The sequence below is a fragment of the Mytilus trossulus genome, chromosome 3, assembly GCF_036588685.1.
Source record: "Mytilus trossulus isolate FHL-02 chromosome 3, PNRI_Mtr1.1.1.hap1, whole genome shotgun sequence".
In the NCBI taxonomy this organism is placed as follows: domain Eukaryota; kingdom Metazoa; phylum Mollusca; class Bivalvia; order Mytilida; family Mytilidae; genus Mytilus; species Mytilus trossulus.
The window spans coordinates 93,834,393-93,860,474 of record NC_086375.1 but is presented as its reverse complement, the minus strand read 5'-3'; the positions used below and the strand labels follow the sequence as shown (position 1 = coordinate 93,860,474).

The window sequence follows — 26,082 nt, the reverse complement described above, 5'->3', positions numbered from 1 at the left end:
TTCTTACAAGATTATGGTCTGCCTTGTAGGATTATCATTCACACAAGATTATGGCTGGCCTTGTAGGACTATCATTCTTACAAGATTATGGCCTGCCTTGTAGGATTATCATTCACACAAGATTATGGCTGGCCTTGTAGAATTATCATTCACACAAGATTATGGCCTGCCTTGTAGGATTATCATTCACACAAGATTATGGCTGGCCTGAATAATCATTCACACAAGATTATGGCCTACCTTGTAGGATAATCATTCACACAAGATTATGGCCTACATTGTAGGATTATTATTTTTACAAGATTATGGCCTGCATTGTAGGATTATCATTCACACCAGATTATGGCCTGCATTGTGGGATTAACATTCACACAAGATTATGGCATGCCTTGTAGGATAGTTATGTGAACTTTAGGTCTACCACAAATAAATGCATGATTGCCTAACTGAGATATGAGACCTAGTGTGGTGGTATAATTAGTTACCAAAGATACCAATCTTATAATTGGATATGCTAGATGCGTTTTTCTTCTACATAAGACTCATCAGTGACGCTGAGATAAAAAAAATCAAAGCGCTGTAAGCACTGTAGGCAGTTAACCAAAAACCAGGGCAAACATAATTATGAAAACTGTGGCAATGTTACTTCAACTATTTTTTAAAGATTTAAAAGAACAAGCATTAAACATTCATATATAATTGTGCATTTATGTTCATTTAATGAATTAAACATTAAGGCAAATAATTCATATTTTGTCAAGGTTTTCAATAGCAACGCACATGACCACGAATGGTCATGAGATTTTCATGAGTCAGCAGTGGAACAAATCTGCAATGATTGCAGTTCTTCTAGTTGAGTGTATTTGTTCGTATTAGTTGACTGTTAGTAGTTCAAGTTGACTTTAGTACGAGCTTGTAAAAGTATGAATGGACTTGCTTCCCTGGAAAGAAAACTGAGTTTGTGTTTTACAGTACAAAAGTTATGAGACACAAATCAGACAAATGTTTACTACTACAGGGATCAATGGTGAGTTCTGACTGATCTGTCCATAGTAAATGTAAATGACTGCCACCTTCACCCCAAGTCCATGATGTCTAAGTTTGGAATAAAATGACAGGTGTTAGGGTCTAGAAAAGTGATATGCATATGTGTCGCCTATGAGATTGACCTTGTATGTCATTCAATCTTTTTGAAATGAAAAACAGGAATGAATATGGTTTAGGCGTTGGTATCTACATCTTTTACAAGTTCTCAAAACACACACAAGAGGGTGTGGGATGACCCTAGGGACTACCCCTATTTTGATTATTTGATTTTTTATATTGTCCCATACATGAATATATATGGTTTATGGGTGGGGATTTCGACCGTTATCATGTTTTCAAACAGGAGGGGGTAGGGGACCCCAGTGACTTCCCCTATATTTCATTTGATTTGTTATGTTGTCCAATACATGAATATATATGGTTGAGGGGTGAGGATCTCATCTGTTTCTAAGTATCAAACAGAAGTGGGTAGAATGGCCCCACGAACTCCACCTATTTTTCATTTGATTTTTTATATTGTCCCATACATGAATATATATGGTTTAGGGGGGGATATTGACCGTTACCAAGTTTTGGTCATTTTGTTTTTTTGTGGATAGTTGTCTCATTGGCAATCATACCACATCTTTTTTTTATATAAGGAACTTCCAGCTATTTTAACTGACCTATCAAAATTGAGAAGAAAAAAATACCCCTTGAAATTGCAGTAATATGTTTAACTTGAAAAGCATTTAACATACATTACCAACATTTATCACTGATAAAAAAAATTATACTGTTACCAGGAACATATATATTGTTAGATAAACTGTTCCCAGCTGTCACTTGTATTGGATTTTAACATTAAAATTGGTGTACAAAATATTTTTCTGCTTTTTCTTTCTTTTAAACAATTTTGGTTTTCAATTCTGGTGTTTATATTTATTTACCATGCATAGCTGTATTTTGTCACCTGTCTGAATTTTTTTAGTTGATAGTCCAAAAACCCAGGATTACCCTTATCCGCTTCCGGAATCAGATCCAATATTGTAATCTTGCGGAAGCCATTTTGTTTACAATGTTGTTTTTGACAGAAAGTGAGATACGATTTTACTCGGATTTACACATTATTTATTACATTGGTTGCAATGAATTACATTGATTTCTGAGTTAGATAAAAACCGATAATTTCACTTGTGAAATAAACGTGGTTATTTCACTCTCTGACGTCATACAACAATAGGCGTTGTCAAGACGTCGATAACGTCGGATCAAAACAAATTGTGAATGCCTAGGAAAAACATATAGTTCCTTTCATTTTCTACATAGTATAACTAATCGCCGTATTTAAATATCAAAAATAAGACAACTTGTGACCGAACGCCGCTTTGGATTAAACTCGTGCGATTAGTTATACTATAATTATCGGCAATTTTCTGTATAAAGTAAGCAGTTGAACAAATTGAACATCGCTGTCATGAATAGTAATGATGAAAATAAGTTTGAGATCGTTTTTTAGGAAACTTTGGTAAAAATGTTTGCAAAGTTGGTTTTTTTTTCAAGGTCCGTCGGGCGTAGCTAGTAATTAAGTAGAAAGTCCGACAGCAAAAGTGGAAGATCACAGACCCAGACCACCGCTAATTTGAACCCCTGCGTCCAAATTTAAAATATGCGAAAAATTTCATCTTCTAATTCAAAATTGCTGCCAACAGCGTGATCAGTTGAACTTATATACATAGTTGACTACGTATTGACGACAAACAATATTTCTACGAGTTTCGCAATTTGTCTTTAGAGATTTTCGTCGATTGAATATTTCATACATTTGTCCTTTGACATCTTAGCCAAAAGCTCAGGAGATAATAAACTACATAAGGATTCCTAATGTGCCCTTCTTCCTATGTGCAACTTCAAAACTTTTGGGAAAATAGACAATCATTTAAGGTTTTTCTGGTCATATTTTTTTGTAATCCAGAATGAAAAGTATGTTCAATAAGTTATAAATAATATAGTAGCCAGTTGATGATAACAATGGCACGTATTTCATCATTTATTGGGTAGCACATGGTACACAAATACAGGGTGCTAGCATAAGGCAGCTTAACTGCCTAAAAACTAGAATGCTAAATACTTCATATTTTGGGGAATTTTATAACAAGAGGCTGTCACAACGACAGCAAACCGGATTTATTAACCATTATTTGTGTCCTGGCAATATCACAAGAACCATTACTGATGATTGGTGAAAGTCAAAATCGTCATTATTGAACTTGACCTCTATTTTGTCATCAGTAACAACATATTAAAATTTGAAAAGCTTTGGTTGAATGGTTCATGAGAAAATTCACGGACACAACTGGATACACCATTTTTCAATCTTCCAAGAACCATAACTCCTGAACGGTAAAAGTCAAAATCGTTATTATTTAACTTGACCTCCATTTAGTCATCAGTAACAACATATTAAAATTTGGTAAGCTTTGGTAGAACAGTTCATGCGTAAATGCACGGACACAACTTGAAACGCCATTTTACGATCTTTCAAGAACAATAACTATTGAGCGGTAAAAGTCAAAATCATCATTATTGAACTTGACCTCTATTTTGTCATCAGTAACAACGTATTAGAATTTGAAAAGCTTTGGTTGAATGGTACATGAGAAAATGCACTGACACGACTGGAAACACCATTTTTCAATCTTTCAAGAACTATAACTCCTGAACGGTAAAAGTCAAAATAGTCATTATTGAACTTGACCTCCATTTTGTCACCAGTAACAACATATTAAAATTTGGGAAGCTTTGGTAGAACAGTTTATGCGTAAATGCATGGACACGACTGGAAACACCATTTTTCAATCTTTCAAGAACCATAATTCCTGAACGGTAACAGTCAAAATCGTCATTATTGAACTTGACCTTCATTTAGTTGTCAGTAACAACATATTCAAATTTTAAAAGCTTTGGTTGAACGGTTCATGAGTAAATACATGGACAACATTTGATTGTCACCAGCCCGCACGCACGCCCGGCCGCCCTCCGAGCAACCCCAAATCAATAACCGACATTTTTGTCACAAAAATCCGGTTAAAAATGACCACATAATTGATAAGTGCTGACTAATACTATATCTTACATCTTCTTTTTCCAAGTGGACTTGGTCTTACTGCTATAGGACTCAAACTTCTGAAAGAAATGACAGGTTTATTTAAGATTAATTTGTTTATTGTGTTCATAATTAAATCAGGTTGCTGAATTTTTAATGTTTTTTTTTAATTGTTTCACATTTTGTCACGTCAGGGCCTTTCATAATAGACTATATGATATGAGTTTTGCTCTTGTTTATGGCAGCCAAGTGACTTAGTTGATTAAATCTGCTTCATTGCAATCTGTTGAATAGTTGCCTCAATCATTACGTCTCTCCTTGCTTTATAGTAGGATACAAAAGTGAGAATGAAACAATCTATTTTGCTGACTTTCTTTGAGTCTCCTATTCCCAAACATTAAAATACGTACAATAGTATATCTACCTCTTCAAGTTACCAGTCTACATTGTGACCTTTTCAAAATGTTTTAATACAATATCACAAATTGAAAATGTTAAACTGTGAGTAGAAACAGTTCATAACCTATATAAAATAATGGATCCATGGATAAAAACACTGATTTATGTAGTAAAAGATTGATGATAATGTGCTTTGTCTATATAAATAATGGATCCATGGATAAAAACACTGATTTATGTAGTAAAAGATTGATGATAATGTGCTTTGTCTATATAAAATAATGGATCCATGGATAAAAACACTGATTTATGTAGTAAAAGATTGATGATAATGTGCTTTGTCTATATAAAATAATGGGTCCATGGATAAAAACACTGATTTATGTAGTAAAAGATTGATGATAATGTGCTTTGTCTATATAAAATAATGGATCCATGGATAGAAACACTGATTTATGTAGTAAAAGCTTGATGATAATGTGCTTTGTCTATATAAAATAATGGGTCCATGGATAAAAACACTGATTTATGTAGTAAAAGCTTGATGATAATGTGCTTTGTCTATATAAAATAATGGATCCATGGATAAAAACACTGATTTATGTAGTAAAAGCTTGATGATAATGTGCTTTGTCTATATAAAATAATGGATCCATGGATAAAAACACTGATTTATGTAGTAAAAGCTTGATGATAATGTGCTTTGTCTATATAAAATAATGGATCCATGGATAGAAACACTGATTTATGTAGTAAATAATGGATCCATGGATAAAAACACTGATTTATGTAGTAAAAGCTTGATGATAATGTGCTTTGTCTATATAAAATAATGGATCCATGGATAAAAACACTGATTTATGTAGTAAATAATGGATCCATGGATAAAAACACTGATTTATGTAGTAAAAGCTTGATGATAATGTGCTTTGTCTATATAAAATAATGGATCCATGGATAAAAACACTGATTTATGTAGTAAAAGCTTGATGATAATGTGCTTTGTCTATATAAAATAATGGATCCATGGATAAAAACACTGATTTATGTAGTAAATAATGGATCCATGGATAAAAACACTGATTTATGTAGTAAAAGCTTGATGATAATGTGCTTTGTCTATATAAAATAATGGATCCCTGGATAGAAACACTGATTTATGTAGTAAATAATGGATCCATGGATAAAAACACTGATTTATGTAGTAAAAGCTTGATGATAATGTGCTTTGTCTATATAAAATAATGGATCCATGGATAAAAACACTGATTTATGTAGTAAAAGCTTGATGATAATGTGCTTTGTCTATATAAAATAATGGATCCATGGATAGAAACACTGATTTATGTAGTAAATAATGGATCCATGGATAAAAACACTGATTTATGTAGTAAAAGCTTGATGATAATGTGCTTTGTCTATATAAAATAATGGATCCATGGATAAAAACACTGATTTATGTAGTAAATAATGGATCCATGGATAAAAACACTGATTTATGTAGTAAAAGCTTGATGATAATGTGCTTTGTCTATATAAAATAATGGATCCATGGATAAAAACACTGATTTATGTAGTAAAAGCTTGATGATAATGTGCTTTGTCTATATAAAATAATGGATCCATGGATAAAAACACTGATTTATGTAGTAAAAGCTTGATGATAATGTGCTTTGCCTATATAAAATAATGGATCCCTGGATAGAAACACTGATTTATGTAGTAAATAATGGATCCATGGATAAAAACACTGATTTATGTAGTAAAAGCTTGATGATAATGTGCTTTGTCTATATAAAATAATGGATCCATGGATAAAAACACTGATTTATGTAGTAAATAATGGATCCATGGATAAAAACACTGATGTATGTAGTAAAAGCTTGATGATAATGTGCTTTGTCTATATAAAATAATGGATCCCTGGATAGAAACACTGATTTATGTAGTAAATAATGGATCCATGGATAAAAACACTGATGTATGTAGTAAAAGCTTGATGATAATGTGCTTTGTCTATATAAAATAATGGATCCCTGGATAGAAACACTGATTTATGTAGTAAATAATGGATCCATGGATAAAAACACTGATGTATGTAGTAAAAGCTTGATGATAATGTGCTTTGTCTATATAAAATAATGGATCCCTGGATAGAAACACTGATTTATGTAGTAAAAGCTTGATGATAATGTGCTTTGCCTATATAAAATAATGGATCCCTGGATAGAAACACTGATTTATGTAGTAAATAATGGATCCATGGATAAAAACACTGATGTATGTAGTAAAAGCTTGATGATAATGTGCTTTGTCTATATAAAATAATGGATCCCTGGATAGAAACACTGATTTATGTAGTAAAAGCTTGATGATAATGTGCTTTGCCTATATAAAATAATGGATCCCTGGATAGAAACACTGATTTATGTAGTAAATAATGGATCCATGGATAAAAACACTGATGTATGTAGTAAAAGCTTGATGATAATGTGCTTTGCCTATATAAAATAATGGATCCATGGATAAAAACACTGATTTATGTAGTAAGAGCTTGATGATAATGTGCTTTGTCTATATGCCTTTTTGTGCTTCTTTGTTACATATTAAATTGTTTTATAGTGATTAAAATTATACACAAAATTGACTGCTCCACCCCTATTTTTAACATTTTTACCAATTATGTCTGTTTGTTTTGTTCACACATCAGTGTCAAAATAATGGAAGTTGTTGTGACTGTCATACAGGTAAGAAATGTAAGATGTATAGCTAGCTATAAAACCAGTTTATTCCACCATTTTCTTCAAAAGAAAATGCCTGTACCAAGTTAGGAATAAGACAGTTGTTAATCATTTGTTTTTATTGTGTTTGAGCTTTTGATTTTGCCATTTGATTAGGGTCTTTCCGATTTGAATTTTCCTCAGAGTTGATTTTTTTGTTATTTAACTATATACATAAACACTGATTTATGTATCAACAGCTTGCATATACATACACACTGTTTTATGTACTAGAAAGTCAACAAGTCTGGTTGATTGTCAAAGTTCCACAATCTTTTACTGATACTGATTTACATGGATGCAAGTAACATTCTGCTAGTGGTTGACAAAAGTAATTCTCTTTATATTATCTAAGTTATCTAAATGTTCTTTTCTTCGTTTCTTAATGCATTTGTAACATACCTGATGAAATTTTTCCTTGTCGGACTTGGACTTGGGCTGGGTGTAAATGTGCTATTCACCACTGGCTTCTGCATTGATGGACTAAAACATTGCTAAAAAAGTAAAAATATAAATAGGTTTCTAAGTAGTAAGTCATTGATTGTAGATGATTGTCACAAACAACAACCATAGTGACCACACTGAATAACTTTGGGATTTGATATGTTATTTACTAATGTTAACAAGGCCAGGATAAGGTTCCTATACTTGATGTTTACTACACTGTAGATATGCCACTGTAACAGATTGAACCCAACCCAAATGTAATACTGTAGGTATGCCACTGTAACAGATTAAACCCAACCCATATGTTACACTGTAGATATGCCAATGTAACAGATTGAACCCAACCCATATGTTACACTGTAGATATGCCACTGTAACAGATTGAAACCAACCCATATACTACACTGTAGGTATACCACTATAACAGATTGAACCCAACCAATATGCTACACTGTAGGTATACCACTGTAACAGATTGAACCCAACCCAAATGTTCCACTGTAGATATGCCATTGTAACAGATTAAACCCAACCCATATTCTCCACTGTAGGCATGCCACTATAACAGATTGAACCCGATTGAACCAAACCCTATGCCACACTGTAGGTATGTCACTGTAACAGATTGAACCCAACCCACATGCTACACTGAAGATATGCCACTATAACAGATTGAACCCAACCCATATTCTCCACTGTAGGTATGCCACTGTAACAGATTAAACCAAACCCATATGCTACACTGTAGGTATGCCACTATAACAGATTGAACCCAACCCACATGCTACACTGAAGATATGATATGCCACTATAACAGACTGAACCAAACCCATATTCTCCACTGTAGGTATGCCACTGTAACAGATTAAACCCAACCCATATGTTACACTGTAGATATGCCAATGTAACAGATTGAACCTAACCCATAGGTTACACTGTAGATATTCCACTGTTACAGATTAAACCCAACCCATATGCTACACTGTAGGTTTGCCACTGTAACAGATTGAACCCAACCAATATGCTACTCTGTAGATATGCCACTGTAACAGATTGAACCTAACCCACATACTACACTGTAGATATTCCACTGTTACAGATTAAACCCAACCCATATGCTACACTGAAGATATGCCACTGTAACAGATTGAACCCAATTCATATGCTACACTGTAGGTATGCCACTGTAACAGATTGAACCCAACCCATATGTTACACTGTAGATATGCCACTGTAACAGATTAAACCCAACCAATATGTTACACTGTAGGTATGCCACTGTAACAGATTAAACCCAACTCACATGTTACACTGTAGATATTCCACTGTTACAGATTAAACCCAACCCATATGCTACACTGTAGGTATGCCACTGTAACAGATTGAACCCAACCCATATGCTACACTGTAGATATGCCACTGTTACAGATTAAACCAAACCCATATGCTACACTGTAGGTATGTCACTATAACAGATTGAACCAAACCCATATTCTCCACTGTAGGCATGCCACTGTAACAGATTAAACCAAACCCACATGCTACACTGTAGGTATGCCACTGTAACAGATAAAACCCAACCCATATGTTACACTGTAGGTTTGCCACTGTAACAGATTAAACCAAACCCACATGCTACCCTGTAGGTATGCCACTGTAACCGATTGAACCCAACCCATATGTTACACTGTAGGAATGCCACTGTAACAGATTGAACGCAACCCATATGTTACACTGTAGATATTCCACTGTTACAGATTAAACCCAACCCATATGCTACACTGTAGGTATGCCACTGTAACAGATTGAACCCAACCCATATGCTACACTGTAGATATGCCACTGTAACAGATTGAACGCAACCCATATGTTACACTGTAGATATTCCACTGTTACAGATTAAACCAAACCCATATGTTACACTGTAGGTATGCCACTGTAACAGATTGAACCCAACCCATATGCTACACTGTAGATATGCCACTGTAACAGATTGAACGCAACCCATATGTTACACTGTAGATATTCCACTGTTACAGATTAAACCCAACCCGTATGCTACACTGTAGATATTCCAGTGTTACAGATTAAACCCAACCCATATGTTACACTGTAGATATTCCACTGTTACAGATTAAACCCAACCCATATGCTACACTGTAGATATTCCAGTGTTACAGATTAAACCCAACCCATATGTTACACTGTAGATATTCCACTGTTACAGATTAAACCCAACCTATATGCTACACTGTAGGTATATGCCACTGTAACAGATTGAACCCAACCCATATGCTACACTGAAGATATGCCACTGTAACAGATTAAACCCAACCCATATGCTACACTGTAGGTATATGCCACTGTAACAGATTGAACCCAACCCATATGTTACACTGTAGGTATGCCACTGTTACAGAATAAACCCAACCCTCATGCCACACTGTAGATATTCCACTGTAACAGATTGAACCCAACCCATATGTTACACTGTAGATATTCCACTGTTACAGATTAAACCCAACCCATATGCTACACTGTAGGTATATGCCACTGTAACAGATTGAACCCAACCCATATGCTACACTGTAGGTATATGCCACTGTAACAGATTGAACCCAACCCATATGTTACACTGTAGGTATGCCACTGTTACAGATTAAACCCAACCCACATGCCACACTGTAGATATTCCACTGTAACAGATTGAACCCAACCCATATTCTCCACTGTAGGCATGCCACTATAACAGATTGAACCCAATCCATATGCTACACTGTAGATATGCCACTGTAACCGATTGAACCCAACCCATATGCTACACTGAAGATGTGCCACTGTAACAGATTGAACCCAGCCCACATGCTACACTGAAGGTATGCCACTGTAACAGATCAAACCCAACCCAAATGTAACACTGTAAGTTTGCCACTGTAACAGATTAAACCCAACCCATATGTTACACTGTAGATATGCCACTGTAACAGATTGAACCCAACCCATATGCTACACTGTAGATATGCCACTGTAACAGATTGAAACCAACCCATATGCTACACTGTAGATATGCCACTGTTACAGATTAAACCCAACCCATATGTTACACTGTAGGTATGCCACTGTAACAGATTGAACCTAACCCATATGCTACTCTGTAGGTATGCCACTGTAACAGATTAAACCCAACCCACATGTTACACTGTAGGTATGCCACTGTAACAGATTAAACCCAACTCACATGTTACACTGTAGATATTCCACTGTTACAGATTAAACCCAACCCATATGTTACACTGTAGGTATGCCACTGTAACAGATTAAACCCAACCCACATGTTACACTGTAGGTATGCCACTGTAACAGATTGAACCCAACCCATATGCTACACTGTAGGTATATGCCACTGTAACAGATTGAACCCAACCCATATGCTACACTGTCGGAATGCCACTGTAACAGATTGAACCCAACCCATATGCTACACTGTAGGTATATGCCACTTTAACAGATTGAACCCAACCCATATGCTACACTGTCGGAATGCCACTGTAACAGGATGATCCCAACCCATATGCTACACTGTAGGTATATGCCACTGTAACAGATTGAACCCAACACATATGCTACACTGTCGGAATGCCACTGTAACAGATTGAACCCAACCCATATGCTACACTGTCGGAATGCCACTGTAACAGATTAAACCAAACCCACATGTTACACTGTAGATATGCCACTGTAACAGATTAAACCAAACCCATATGCTACACTGTAGGTATGTCACTATAACAGATTGAACCAAACCCATATTCTCCACTGTAGGTATGCCACTGTAACAGATTAATCCAAACCCACATGCTACACTGTAGGTATGCCACTGTAACAGATAAAACCCAACCCAAATGTTACACTGTAGGAATGCCACTGTAACAGATTGAACCCAACCCATATGTTACACTGTAGATATTCCACAATTACAGATTAAACCCAACCCATATGCTACACTGAAGATGTGCCACTGTAACATATTGAACCCAGCCCACATGCTACACTGAAGGTATGCCACTGTAACAGATCAAACCCAACCCAAATGTAACACTGTAAGTTTGCCACTGTAACAGATTAAACCCAACCCATATGTTACACTGTAGATATGCCACTGTAACAGATTGAACCCAACCCATATGCTACACTGTAGATATGCCACTGTAACAGATTGAAACCAACCCATATGCTACACTGTAGATATGCCACTGTAACAGATTGAACCCAACCAATATGTTACACTGTAGATATTCCACTGTTACAGATTAAACCCAACCCATATGCTACACTGTAGGTATGTCACTATAACAGATTGAACCAAACCCATATTCTCCACTGTAGGTATGCCACTGTAACAGATTAAACCAAACCCACATGCTACACTGTAGATATGCCACTGTAACAGATTAAACCAAACCCACATGTTACGCTGTAGATATGCCACTGTAACAGATTAAACCAAACCCATATGCTACACTGTAGGTATGTCACTATAACAGATTGAACCAAACCCATATTCTCCACTGTAGGTATGCCACTGTAACAGATTAAACCAAACCCACATGCTACACTGTAGGTATGCCATTGTAACAGATAAAACCCAACCCAAATGTTACACTGTAGGAATGCCACTGTAACAGATTGAACCCAACCCATATGTTACACTGTAGATATTCCACTGTTACAGATTAAACCCAACCCATATGCTACACTGTAGGTATGCCACTGTAACAGATTGAACCCAACCCATATGCTACACTGTAGATATGCCACTGTAACAGATTGAACGCAACCCATATGTTACACTGTAGATATTCCACTGTTACAGATTAAACCCAACCCATATGTTACACTGTAGATATGCCACTGTAACAGATTGAACCCAACCCATATGCTACACTAAAGACATGCCACTGTAACTGATTGAACCCAATTCATATGCTACACTGAAGATGTGCCACTGTAACAAATTGAACCCAACCCACATGTTACACTGTAGGTATGCCACTGTAACAGATTGAAACCAACCAATATGCTACACTGAAGATATGCCACTGTAACTGATTGAACCCAATTCATATGCTACACTGTAGATATTCCACTTTTACAGATTAAACCCAACCTATATGCTACACTGTAGGTATATGCCACTGTAACAGATTGAACCCAACCCATATGCTACACTGAAGATATGCCACTGTAACAGATTGAACCCAACGCATATGTTACACTGTAGATATTCCACTGTTACAGATTAAACCCAACCCATATGCTACACTGTAGGTATATGCCACTGTAACAGATTGAACCCAACCCATATGCTACACTGAAGATATGCCACTGTAACAGATTGAACCCAACCCATATGTTACACTGTAGATATTCCACTGTTACAGATTAAACCCAACCCATATGCTACACTGTAGGTATATGCCACTGTAACAGATTGAACCCAACCCATATGCTACACTGAAGATATGCCACTGTAACTGATTGAACCCAATTCATATGCTACACTGTAATTATGCCACTGTAACAGATTGAACCCAACCCATATGTTACACTGTAGGTATGCCACTGTTACAGATTAAACCCAACCCACATGCCACACTGTAGATATTCCACTGTAACAGATTGAACCCAACCCATATTCTCCACTGTAGGCATGCCACTATAACAGATTGAACCCAATCCATATGCTACACTGTAGATATGCCACTGTAACCGATTGAACCCAACCCATATGCTACACTGAAGATGTGCCACTGTAACAGATTGAACCCAACCCACATGCTACACTGTAGGTATGCCACTGTAACAGATCAAACCCAACCCAAATGTAACACTGTAAGTTTGCCACTGTTAAAGATTAAACCCAACCCTGATGTTACACTGTAGGTATGCCACTGTAACAGATTGTACCCAACCCACATGCCACACTGTAGATATTTCACTGTAACAGATTGAACCCAACCCACATGCCACACTGTAGATATTTCACTGTAACAGATTGAACCCAACCCACATGCCACACAGTAGATATTTCACTGTAACAGATTGAACCCAACCCACATGCCACACTGTAGATATTCCACTGTAACAGATTGAACCCAGCCCATATGTTACACTGTAGGAATGCCACTGTAACAGATTAAACCCAACCCAAATGTTACACTGTAGGTATGCCACTGTTACAGATTAAACCCAACCCTGATGTTACACTGTAGGTTTGCCACTGTTTCAGATTAAACCCAACCCACATGCCACACTGTAGATATTCCACTGTAACAGATTGAACCCAACTCACATGCTACAATTTAGGTATGCCACTGTAACATATTCCAATGTAGTTGTTTATTTCTGTGTCATTTGGTATCTTGTGGAGATTTGTCTGATTGGCAATCATACCACATTTTTCTTTTTATATTCATAAAACAATAAACTTACCCTTCCTGGTCCAACTCTTGTTGGTGATGGGGCACTAGCTAGCATGTTAGGGGATGTAAAAATATGAAGAGTTTCACTAAAGGATCTTGGCCTCTTTTGTACCTCTGGCATCATGGGCTCATCCTGTAAAACAAAGTGTTTATGTACTTCTAACCACAGACAATGTTTAGACTCAGGAGTCAAAGATACTTCTGACCACAGACAATGTTTAGACTCAGGAGTCAAAGATACTTCTAACCACAGACAATGTTTAGACTCAGGAGTCAAAGATACTTCTAACCACAGACAATGTTTAGACTCAGTAGTCAAAGATACTTCTAACCACAGACAATGTTTAGACTCAGTAGTCAAAGATAATTCTAACCACAGACAATGTTTAGACTCAGGAGTCAAAGATACTTCTGACCACAGACAATGTTTAGACTCAGGAGTCAAAGATACTTCTGACCACAGACAATGTTTAGACTCAGGAGTCAAAGATACTTCTAACCACAGACAATGTTTAGACTCAGGAGTCAAAGATACTTCTAACCACAGACAATGCTTAGACTCAGGAGTCAAAGATACTTCTAACCACAGACAATGTTTAGACTCAGGAGTCAAAGATACTTCTAACCACAGACAATGTTTAGACTCAGTAGTCAAAGATACTTCTAACCACAGACAATGTTTAGACTCAGGAGTCAAAGATACTTCTAACCACAGACAATGTTTAGACTCAGGAGTCAAAGATACTTCTAACCACAGACAATGTTTAGACTCAGGAGTCAAAGATACTTCTGACCACAGACAATGTTTAGACTCAGGAGTCAAAGATACTTCTAACCACAGACAATGCTTAGACTCAGGAGTCAAAGATACTTCTAACCACAGACAATGCTTAAACTCAGGAGTCAAAGATACTTCTGACCACAGACAATGTTTAGACTCAGGAGTCAAAGATACTTCTAACCACAGACAATGTTTAGACTCAGGAGTCAAAGATACTTCTGACCACAGACAATGTTTAGACTCAGGAGTCAAAGATACTTCTAACCACAGACAATGTTTAGACTCAGGAGTCAAAGATACTTCTAACCACAGACAATGCTTAGACTCAGGAGTCAAAGATACTTCTAACCACAGACAATGTTTAGACTCAGTAGTCAAAGATACTTCTGACCACAGACAATGTTTAGACTCAGGAGTCAAAGATACTTCTGACCACAGACAATGTTTAGACTCAGTAGTCAAAGATACTTCTGACCACAGACAATGTTTAGACTCAGGAGTCAAAGATACTTCTGACCACAGACAATGTTTGGACTCAGGAGTCAAAGATACTTCTGACCACAGACAATGTTTAGACTCAGTAGTCAAAGATACTTCTGACCACAGACAATGTTTAGACTCAGGAGTCAAAGATACTTCTAACCCCAGACAATGTTTAGACTCAGTAGTCAAAGATACTTCTGACCACAGACAATGTTTAGACTCAGGAGTCAAAGATACTTCTAACCACAGACAATGCTTAGACTCAGGAGTCAAAGATACTTCTAACCACAGACAATGCTTAAACTCAGGAGTCAAAGATACTTCTGACCACAGACAATGTTTAGACTCAGGAGTCAAAGATACTTCTAACCACAGACAATGTTTAGACTCAGGAGTCAAAGATACTTCTGACCACAGACAATGTTTGGACTCAGGAGTCAAAGATACTTCTGACCACAGACAATGTTTAGACTCAGTAGTCAAAGATACTTCTGACCACAGACAATGTTTAGACTCAGGAGTCAAAGATACTTCTAACCCCAGACAATGTTTAGACTCAGTAGTCAAAGATACTTCTGACCACAGACAATGTTTAGACTCAGGAGTCAAAGATACTTCTAACCACAGACAATGTCTAGACTCAGGAGTCAAAGATACTTCTAACCACAGACAATGTCTAGACTCAGGAGTCAAAGATACTTCTAACCACAGACAATGTTTAGACTCAGGAGTCAAAGATACTTCTAACCACAGACAATGTTTAGACTCAGGAGTCAAAGATACTTCTGACCACAGACAATGTTTAGACTCAGGAGTCAAAGATACTTCTAACCACAGACAATGCTTAGACTCAGGAGTCAAAGATACTTCTAACCACAGACAATGTCTAGACTCAGGAGTCAAAGATACTTCTGACCACAGACAATGTCTAGACTCAGGAGTCAAAGATACTTCTGACCACAGACAATGTTTAGACTCAGGAGTCAACGATACTTCTAGACTCAGGAGTCAAAGATACTTCTAACCCCAGACAATGTTTAGACTCAGGAGTCAAAGATACTTCTGACCACAGACAATGTTTAGACTCAGGAGTCAAAGATACTTCTAACCACAGACAATGTTTAGACTCAGGAGTCAAAGATACTTCTAACCACAGACAATGTTTAGACTCAGGAGTCAAAGATACTTCTGACCACAGACAATGTTTAGACTCAGGAGTCAAAGATACTTCTAACCACAGACAATGCTTAAACTCAGGAGTCAAAGATACTTCTAACCACAGACAATGTTTAGACTCAGTAGTCAAAGATACTTCTAACCACAGACAATGTTTAGACTCAGGAGTCAAAGATACTTCTAACCACAGACAATGTTTAGACTCAGGAGTCAAAGATACTTCTAACCACAGACAATGTCTAGACTCAGGAGTCAAAGATACTTCTAACCACAGACAATGTTTAGACTCAGTAGTCAAAGATACTTCTAACCACAGACAATGTTTAGACTCAGGAGTCAAAGATACTTCTAACCACAGACAATGTTTAGACTCAGGAGTCAAAGATACTTCTAACCACAGACAATGTTTAGACTCAGGAGTCAAAGATACTTCTAACCACAGACAATGTTTAGACTCAGTAGTCAAAGATACTTCTAACCACAGACAATGTTTAGACTCAGGAGTCAAAGATACTTCTAACCACAGACAATGTTTAGACTCAGGAGTCAAAGATACTTCTAACCACAGACAATGTTTAGACTCAGGAGTCAAAGATACTTCTAACCACAGACAATGTTTAGACTCAGGAGTCAAAGATACTTCTAACCACAGACAATGTTTAGACTCAGTAGTCAAAGATACTTCTAACCACAGACAATGTTTAGACTCAGGAGTCAAAGATACTTCTAACCACAGACAATGTTTAGACTCAGTAGTCAAAGATACTTCTGACCACAGACAATGTTTAGACTCAGTAGTCAAAGATACTTCTAACCACAGACAATGCTTAGACTCAGGAGTCAAAGATACTTCTGACCACAGACAATGTTTAGACTCAGTAGTCAAAGATACTTCTAACCACAGACAATGTTTAGACTCAGGAGTCAAAGATACTTCTAACCACAGACAATGTTTAGACTCAGGAGTCAAAGATACTTCTAACCACAGACAATGTTTAGACTCAGTAGTCAAAGATACTTCTGACCACAGACAATGTTTAGACTCAGGAGTCAAAGATACTTCTAACCACAGACAATGTTTAGACTCAGTAGTCAAAGATACTTCTAACCACAGACAATGCTTAGACTCAGGAGTCAAAGATACTTCTAACCACAGACAATGTTTAGACTCAGTAGTCAAAGATACTTCTAACCACAGACAATGCTTAGACTCAGGAGTCAAAGATAATGTCTTTAAGAAGAATAAAAACCAATTTAAAATTTATTATTCCAATGGAAATTCATTACATAAAATCAGTGTTAAAGTGCAATATGTTCTAATTTGATAGAATCACTGTAAAATTACAATAACTTGACTTATGATCAAATCAATGTAAAATTACAAAAACTTGACTTCAGATCAAATCAATGTAAAATTACAATAACTTGACTTTTGATCAAATCAATGTAAAATTACAATAACTTGACTTCTGATCAAATCAATGTAAAATTACAATAACTTGACTCATGATCAAATCAATGTAAAATTACAATAACTTGACTTATGATCAAATCACTGTAAAATTACAATAACTTGACTTATGATCAAATCACTGTAAAATTACAATAACTTGACTCATGATCAAATCAATGTAAAATTACAATAACTTGACTTATGATCAAATCAATGTAAAATTACAATAACTTGACTTTTGATCAAATCAATGTAAAATTACAATAACTTGACTTCTGATCAAATCAATGTAAAATTACAATAACTTGACTCATGATCAAATCAATGTAAAATTACAATAACTTGACTTATGATCAAATCACTGTAAAATTACAATAACTTGACTTATGATCAAATCACTGTAAAATTACAATAACTTGACTCATGATCAAATCAATGTAAAATTACAATAACTTGACTTTTGATCAAATCAATGTAAAATTACAATAACTTGACTTCTGATCAAATCAATGTAAAATTACAATAACTTGACTCATGATCAAATCAATGTAAAATTACAATAACTTGACTTATGATCAAATCACTGTAAAATTACAATAACTTGACTAATGATCAAATCACTGTAAAATTACAATAACTTGACTCATGATCAAATCAATGTAAAGTTACAATAACTTGACTTCTGATCAAATCAATGTAAAATTACAATAACTTGACTTATGATCAAATCAATGGAAACCTTTAATAAAAACAGTAAAACATGATTCAAACATAGAACATACTGTTTTCTTAATATAAATCATTTATATTCTTGGAATGATTCTCTCTTACCAAGAAAAATCTTGTCTTAAGTCAATATTCCAGGTTTTTTTGTCTGCATTAAAAAAAAGAAATGCAGCTACCAAGGAAAAGTTAACATTTAAAGATTTTCTGTTTCTTGAACAATAGGAATTGCCATGGATATATTATAAAAAAATTTAAAAAAAAATCTAAACATGCTAATCATTCCATGAGTTTTCTACAATCACCAAGGATAGTTCATTCCAAGAGTTGTCTACACTTACCAAGGATAGTTCATTCCAAGAGTTGTCTACACTTACCAAGGATAGTTCATTCCATGAGTTGTCTACACTTACCAAGGAGAAATCATTTCATGAGTTGAGATTTATAAGTACCCGGCCAGTCCACTTTTATTTTTTGTCTATCTGATGAGTTAAGCCTTTTTCAACTGATTTTTATAGTTCTTTCTTATGTTGTACTGTTATACCACTGTCCCAGGTTAGGGGGAGGGTTGGGATCCTGCTAACATGTTTAACCCCGCCACATTATTTATGTATGTGCCTGTCCCAAGTCAGAAGCCTGTAATTCAGTGGTTATCGTTTGTTTATGTGTTACATATTTGTTTTTTGTTCATCTTTTTATATATATAAGGCCGTTAGTTTTCTCGCTTGAATTGTTTTACATTGTCTTATCGGGGCCTTGTATAGCTGACTTTATGCGGTAAGGGCTTCGCTCATTGTTGAAGGCCGTACGGTGACCTATAATTGTTAATGTTTGTCTTTTGTGGATAGTTGTCTCATTGGCAATCATACCACATCTTTTTTATACACTTACCAAGGAAAAATCATTCCATGAGTTTTCTACACTAACCAAGGAGAAATCTTTCCATGAGCTATCTGCAATTACCTAGGAGAAATCTTTCCATGAGTTTTCTAAACCCACCAAAGAGAAATCATTCCATGAGTTATCTTCACTTACCAAGGAGTAATAATTCCTTGAGTTTTCTACACTTACCAAGGAGAAATCATTCCATGATGTTGACATTTTCAGCTGTGAACAAATATCTCTGCAAGAGAAATGAATTTACCTGACATAACAACTTAACATTCCAAAGTCATAGGTAGTGAATTCCATTATATATGGTGTATTTTCTTTATTTATCTTCTTTGATTAAAGTGAGATATAAAAGTTGGGAAAAGAGCTTGTTAGTAATGAAAGGTACAGATTGCATTCATTTTGCAATGGTAAAATTAAATATTGCAATGTATTAAGCATTGGAAGGCATTACATTTGCAGATATAAAATTAGAGAACTCCAATTCAAATATAACATTAATAATGGCATTATTGATAATTTTGTATACTAGATTTCTACATTAATATTATGCACAATATATGTAATTGTCAAGTATGGTGGTACACATCATTTTGTACCTTAATTATATGAGTATATATATCAAGTAGTATGAACAAATCTTAATTGAAAACTATGTTCAAACCTATGATTGCGTTGGATAAAAACGGCAATTTTTATATGTGTGCATGTAAAACAAATTTTGTTGTAGAAGGATCTAAAATAGTATGTATAGACTGTTGTGATCTAGGCAATATATTTTGTGTATTTCAAAAGCAGTGATAAAATCTGTAAATTGATGACTGTCAAACCTGCCAAATAAGGGTTTTGATTGCATGTAGGGAATCTTTATCCAAAAAAAACAACTGTCAGTAATTGCTAGTAATCATTTGTTAATTTATGTTTATCATTGTCATTTAGCTCAATTTCTTCTGTCACCTATTCTAATATAGTAGGGGTACTTGGACTTCTGTCACCTATTCTAATATAGTAGGGGTACTTGGACTTCTGTCACCTATTCTAATATAGTAGGGGTACTTGGACTTCTGTCACCTATTAAAATATAGAAGGGGAACTTGGACTTTTTTTCAAGTAAGTTTTACTGTGTGTGTATTAATTCCACATAGACTGGAGGTACAATGTATAGAGGAGGATTGAGATATCACAAAACATGGTTTATCCCATCATGTTTTTGTGTCCGTTCCAAATCAGGAATCTAAAGCCTTTGTTAGTCTTTGTGTTTTTCACTTTTGATTCATCAGTATGTTTTGGAGTTAAGTGTGGCATTCATCTGTATGTTTTGGAGTTTAGTGTGGCATTTATCTGTATGTTTTGGAGTTTATTGTGGCATTTATCTGTATGTTTTGGAGTTTAGTGTGGCATTCATCTGTATGTTTTGGAATTTAGTGTTGTCTTCATCTGTATGTTTTGGAGTTTAGTGTGGCATTCATCTGTATGTTTTGGAGTTTAGTGTGGCATTCATCAGTATGTTTTAGAGTTTAGTGTGGCATTCATCTGTATGTTTTGGAGTTTAGTGTGGCATTCATCTGTATGTTTTGGAGTTTAGTGTGGCATTCATCTGTATGTTTTGGAGTTTAGTGTGGCATTCATCTGTATGTTTTGGAGTTTAGTGTGGCATTCATCTGTATGTTTTGGAGTTTAGTGTGGCATTCATCTGTATGTTTTGGAGTTTAGTGTGGCATTCATCAGGTCCGAGAACACAATTAATTCGTAGTGCATTTCTTTTAGAACATAAATGAAAATTAAAAAAATCCCACCTGCGCTTTCCCAATGAAACTTTTACAGTGTGTTGTACTACTTTTGGGACAAATTATATCAAAATTATAGAAAACTTCATCGCCTCTAACTCAAAATATGGACAATTTTGTGTTTAGGGTGTCTTGAAATCTTTTGACAGCTTCCGAAGTGCTAATTTTTAACCTTTTTCAGCTGGACCAAATCACTACTTTCCTGTAAAATTCTGGACCCAAATTTTTTTACAGTGTAATTTCACCCCCCTACTTACAATTTGAGGCATTAAACTCGGAGAAATAAATTTGGAAGGGGTATAAAAATTATTGGCAAGTAACCCACTGTTAACACTAGGGACTATATTCGTGAACAACGAAAATCAAGGGACGACAATTGTGGTCTCAGACCAGTATGTTTTGGAGTTTAGTGTGGCATTCATCTGTATGTTTTGGAGTTTAGTGTGGCATTCATCTGTATGTTTTGGAATTTAGTGTGGCCTTCTTTTCAACAAAACCAGAGAATCCCGAAAATTCCTTAAAAGAGAAAGTAGAATGGAGTGTTTTCTGATCCTTATTAACAAAACATGGACAGAGGATATGTATTTTAATCTGATTGAAGTAAAATCTCATGATATTTCAAAGAGCTGTCTTTCTTTAAAAAAAAACTTTGTCCATTAGAACAATCTGTCTAACATCTTTATTTAGAGATGTCCTAAAAATAAAAGTAACATCGCAACCATTTATTTTTTCTTGCCAAACCACAAAAAATAGTCATGAAATATAAGCTAAAGCAGTTGATATTCTAACATAGCAACAAATTGCTTCTGATAAAGATTTTATGTTTGGAGGCTATACAAATTTTACCTTTCTTGTTCTTTTTCTTTCTCTGCAACTGTTACAAAACTCTCTTCTCTTTTGATTTCATTCACTCTGTTTGGTATTTTAACAGGTGCCTGCAATACATATAAAATAAAGGAGTTTCAAAGAGTTATCTAGTATAGTTTAGAAATATCCATCCTGTAATGAATACCCATGCTAATAAAAAAAAATCAAAATATAGATTGGTGGTCTTCTGCTGTTGTCTGCTCTATGGTAATGTTGTTGTCTCTTTGACACATTCCCCATTACCATTCTCAAATTTATTCTTCATTTGATTTTCACTCAAATTTTATATATTGAATAAATTCCAAAAATATATTTGTCTTATATAAACATGTGACATTTTAATATTTTCTATGTAAATTTGATGTAGTTCAAATTTAACAAATCAATGTAAGAAATGTTTACTGTAGTTAACTATTACTGACACATGGTAATTATAGCAATAAAAATGATAGTGTTGGGAGAACACCAAATACATGACCAAGGTTATAAACAATCAAGGAGTTTTAGGGAGAAATCACTCCAAGTTTCTCCCAGTTTTCTCCAAAGATGAGAGTTGTTGGAGTTTCTTGGTATGACGCCAAGTTTTTACACAGTGTTTGAAGTATGAGAATCAGTACTCTCTGTATGTACTGTCCAATGTATAATGATACTTTCAAATCAAATATTACATAGACAGAAATATACATGTGTCTTACTAGAAAATATCAAAATTGCACAAATTCTTTCTTTTTAAAAGCAGACTACAATCATGACAACATGAAGGAAAATCCTAATTATGTTCTCTAATATTGGTCAAATAAAGGAAGCATATCATATGTATTGAACAGTCTAATTCCTACTATTATATGAAAAGATCCTATTTACATTGTATGTTTATTAATATTGGTTAAATTACAACAAATGGAAGTTTTTAAGACCTTGACTGGCCATATAGCCCTTGCACGGTTGGTTAAATTAAGGAAGCATATCATGTAATAAATGGATGATACCATTTAGTAAATGGACGATACCATTCAATAAATGGACTTTTAGTTTACCATTTATTAAATGGACTATACCGTTTAGTAAATGGACTATACCATTTAAAAAATTGACAATAACATTTAATAAATGGACTTAACCATTTAGAAAATGCACTATACTGGACAAATACTATTTAGTAACTACCAATACTTACTGCTATTGGAGAATTGAGAGACAGTGAACTAGAACTGAATCTTCTTATCCGTGAAGTATCACCAGCTTGTCTAAAGGTCTGTGTATGACTATGTTGACTAAAACAGAAAATTTTTAACATTGTAATATAGTGAAATGAACAAAAAACACTATAATGTACGGACATGAACAAACACAAATGAACTGACATGAACAAAAACACTAATATACTGACATGAACAAAAAACACTATAATATACTGACATAATGATGAACAGAGATACATACACTAAAGATGATAAATACAACAAACGAATCCATGACAAGTCGCCCCACTGGCAAATTGCCCCACACCTAATCGCCCCACTTTTACACCAACTCGCCCCACTTTGTAAAAAAACGCCCCAACCTGGATTACCAAATCGCTCCACTTTTTAAAAAATCGCCCTACTTGTGAAATGTGTTAAATCCCGTTAATATTACTCCTGAAAACTCGCCCCACTGAATGGAAAACGATAAAATCTAGATTAATATTTTTTTTAACCAGGATGAATTAAGTAAAGCCAACTCGCCCCACTTATGGAAAAAGATGTTATCCATACAAGTTAAATTCCGTGAATATTACTCCTGCCAACTCGCCCCACTTATGGAAAACGATAATATCTAGATTAATATATTATTAACCAGGATGAATGTAGTAATGCCAACTCGCCCCACTTATGGAAAAAGATGTTATCCCGTTGTATATAAGTTAAATTCCGTGAATATTACTCCTGCCAACTCGCCCCACTTATGGAAAAAGATGTTATCCCATTGTATATAAGTTAAATTCCGTGAATATTACTTCGAGGAACAGAATAACCTTGGCAGTTTGAAAAGTTTTAATGCCTGGCATCCACTAGTTTTATATTTATATATAAATTAAATGCATTTTATCTTGTAACTTTTATATATCCAGTGGATGCCGGGCTTTAAACTTATCAAACTGCATAGGTTATTCTGTATACAGAGTAGTGTAAAATTTGTCAATACAGCCATACATGTACATGTATTTGTTCATTTGTTAAGATGAACATGAAAATAGCATTTCAAGGCACCCAGAATTATTTTCTGTATAAAAATTACATATATGAATACCAAAAATTACTAATAACCTGATCTCTGGTGGACTTTGTGTAGTGTTCACTAAAACATTTATCATGGGTGCACTGTTTGATCGCTTTAAGTTTGTGTTTCCTTGTCCATGTGAATGACTTACAGGAAGGTCCACTTCCATACTATTTTCTCGTTCAATAGACATAATGTTCATTTAATTGTTGGTAGTTAATTCAACAATTACACGATACAGAGAATGACGAAATCACATTTGAAGAAATAAACAAATAATTTACAGTAAAATAAACATAAACAAGGTCATATTTTTGCACAAAAATAAATTTTTACGTCCTGACATCTTAGTTCATGTCTTGTTTACAATAAATAGTTATATATTTGTTTAAACTTAGTCCACGGTATTCGCTATAAGACAAGGAGGATGCAAGCATTGTGACATGTTGGAGAAATCTTTCAGTTTCATGAACGAGCTGAATTTAGTCTACATTTTTGATTTATATCGTTCCATGAACCATCTGTTCCGAAACTGCCAATGCAAGCCGGTTTCTGATTGGTCGAAGGTTATTGGACATAAAACTCTATTTTTAGCCAAATGTCGACAGCTTTTAGAGAAATTCGGCTGTAATTGGCGTTTTTAAATGCTACAGCTCATTCTCTCTTCATGTTATTGCTATATTGAGTTAAAGTGAAATAAAATAAATTTACAAAAAAGTAACTAATCAGAGTCGGCGTTACAAATGAAGTAAATAAATTTTATACTAATACGGAAAAACTACAGTTTTCCGTAACTTGAATGACGAGGATGTGTAAGGTAGTAAAAGTGATAGCTTTACTAAAAAGCTCACTTTCTAATAGCTGGTTATGTGCACTTTTTTCATACTTTTTAGTTTTAGTAATAAAAAAAGCTTTGGCATGGCTTTTTTGCAGAAAAGGTACATGAAAGAGCAGTGCGTTTTGTCAGAGACATATATACACATGTGTATATATGTCTGGTTTTGTTTACGAGGATTAAAGCAGCTCCTATGAGGACCTTTATACATAACGCTATGGTGCCCTCTTTGCAAGTGAATGATTCGACCTTATTGAAGCCGTGTTCATGTGAACATCAAACGAATGTCAATATTAAAAGTGAAACAAAGGTCAAAAGTGAATCATTTGATTGACTGAATGGAGCCACCAAACAAATCATTCTTATACAGGTGAAAACGACGATTAACATGCATTTTTAATATTTAATATGTAATTACACAAGACCTAGACAAAGCCAACATATTCGCTTTCTGTTCTATTTCTATTTATGTTTATATCGCTTATATCACCAACGAGGTCTTCGAAAGTCAACTCGATAATTCATTAGATGACAATGATGATCGAAGACTAAAATACACAGGAAACGAAGCTACATATTATCGA

At 35.0% G+C, this 26,082-nt stretch overlaps 1 protein-coding gene across 1 annotated transcript in view; it reads right to left on the bottom strand.

Annotated features, from left to right (window-relative positions):
* LOC134712897 (P2R1A-PPP2R2A-interacting phosphatase regulator 1-like) overlaps positions 1 to 25,339 on the bottom strand; it is a 41,534-nt gene extending 16,195 nt beyond the window's left edge. The window contains exons 1-7 of the mRNA XM_063574892.1: positions 24,711 to 25,339; positions 23,579 to 23,675; positions 22,381 to 22,469; positions 19,928 to 19,979; positions 14,251 to 14,373; positions 7,714 to 7,805; positions 4,163 to 4,212 (exon numbers count right to left, since the gene is read on the bottom strand). Coding sequence (XP_063430962.1) covers positions 4,163 to 4,212; positions 7,714 to 7,805; positions 14,251 to 14,373; positions 19,928 to 19,979; positions 22,381 to 22,469; positions 23,579 to 23,675; positions 24,711 to 24,865 — 658 coding nt within the window. The 5' untranslated portion in view covers positions 24,866 to 25,339. The remainder of the gene's footprint in view (positions 1 to 4,162; positions 4,213 to 7,713; positions 7,806 to 14,250; positions 14,374 to 19,927; positions 19,980 to 22,380; positions 22,470 to 23,578; positions 23,676 to 24,710) is intronic.
* Between the last annotated feature and the right edge of the window lie 743 nt (positions 25,340 to 26,082).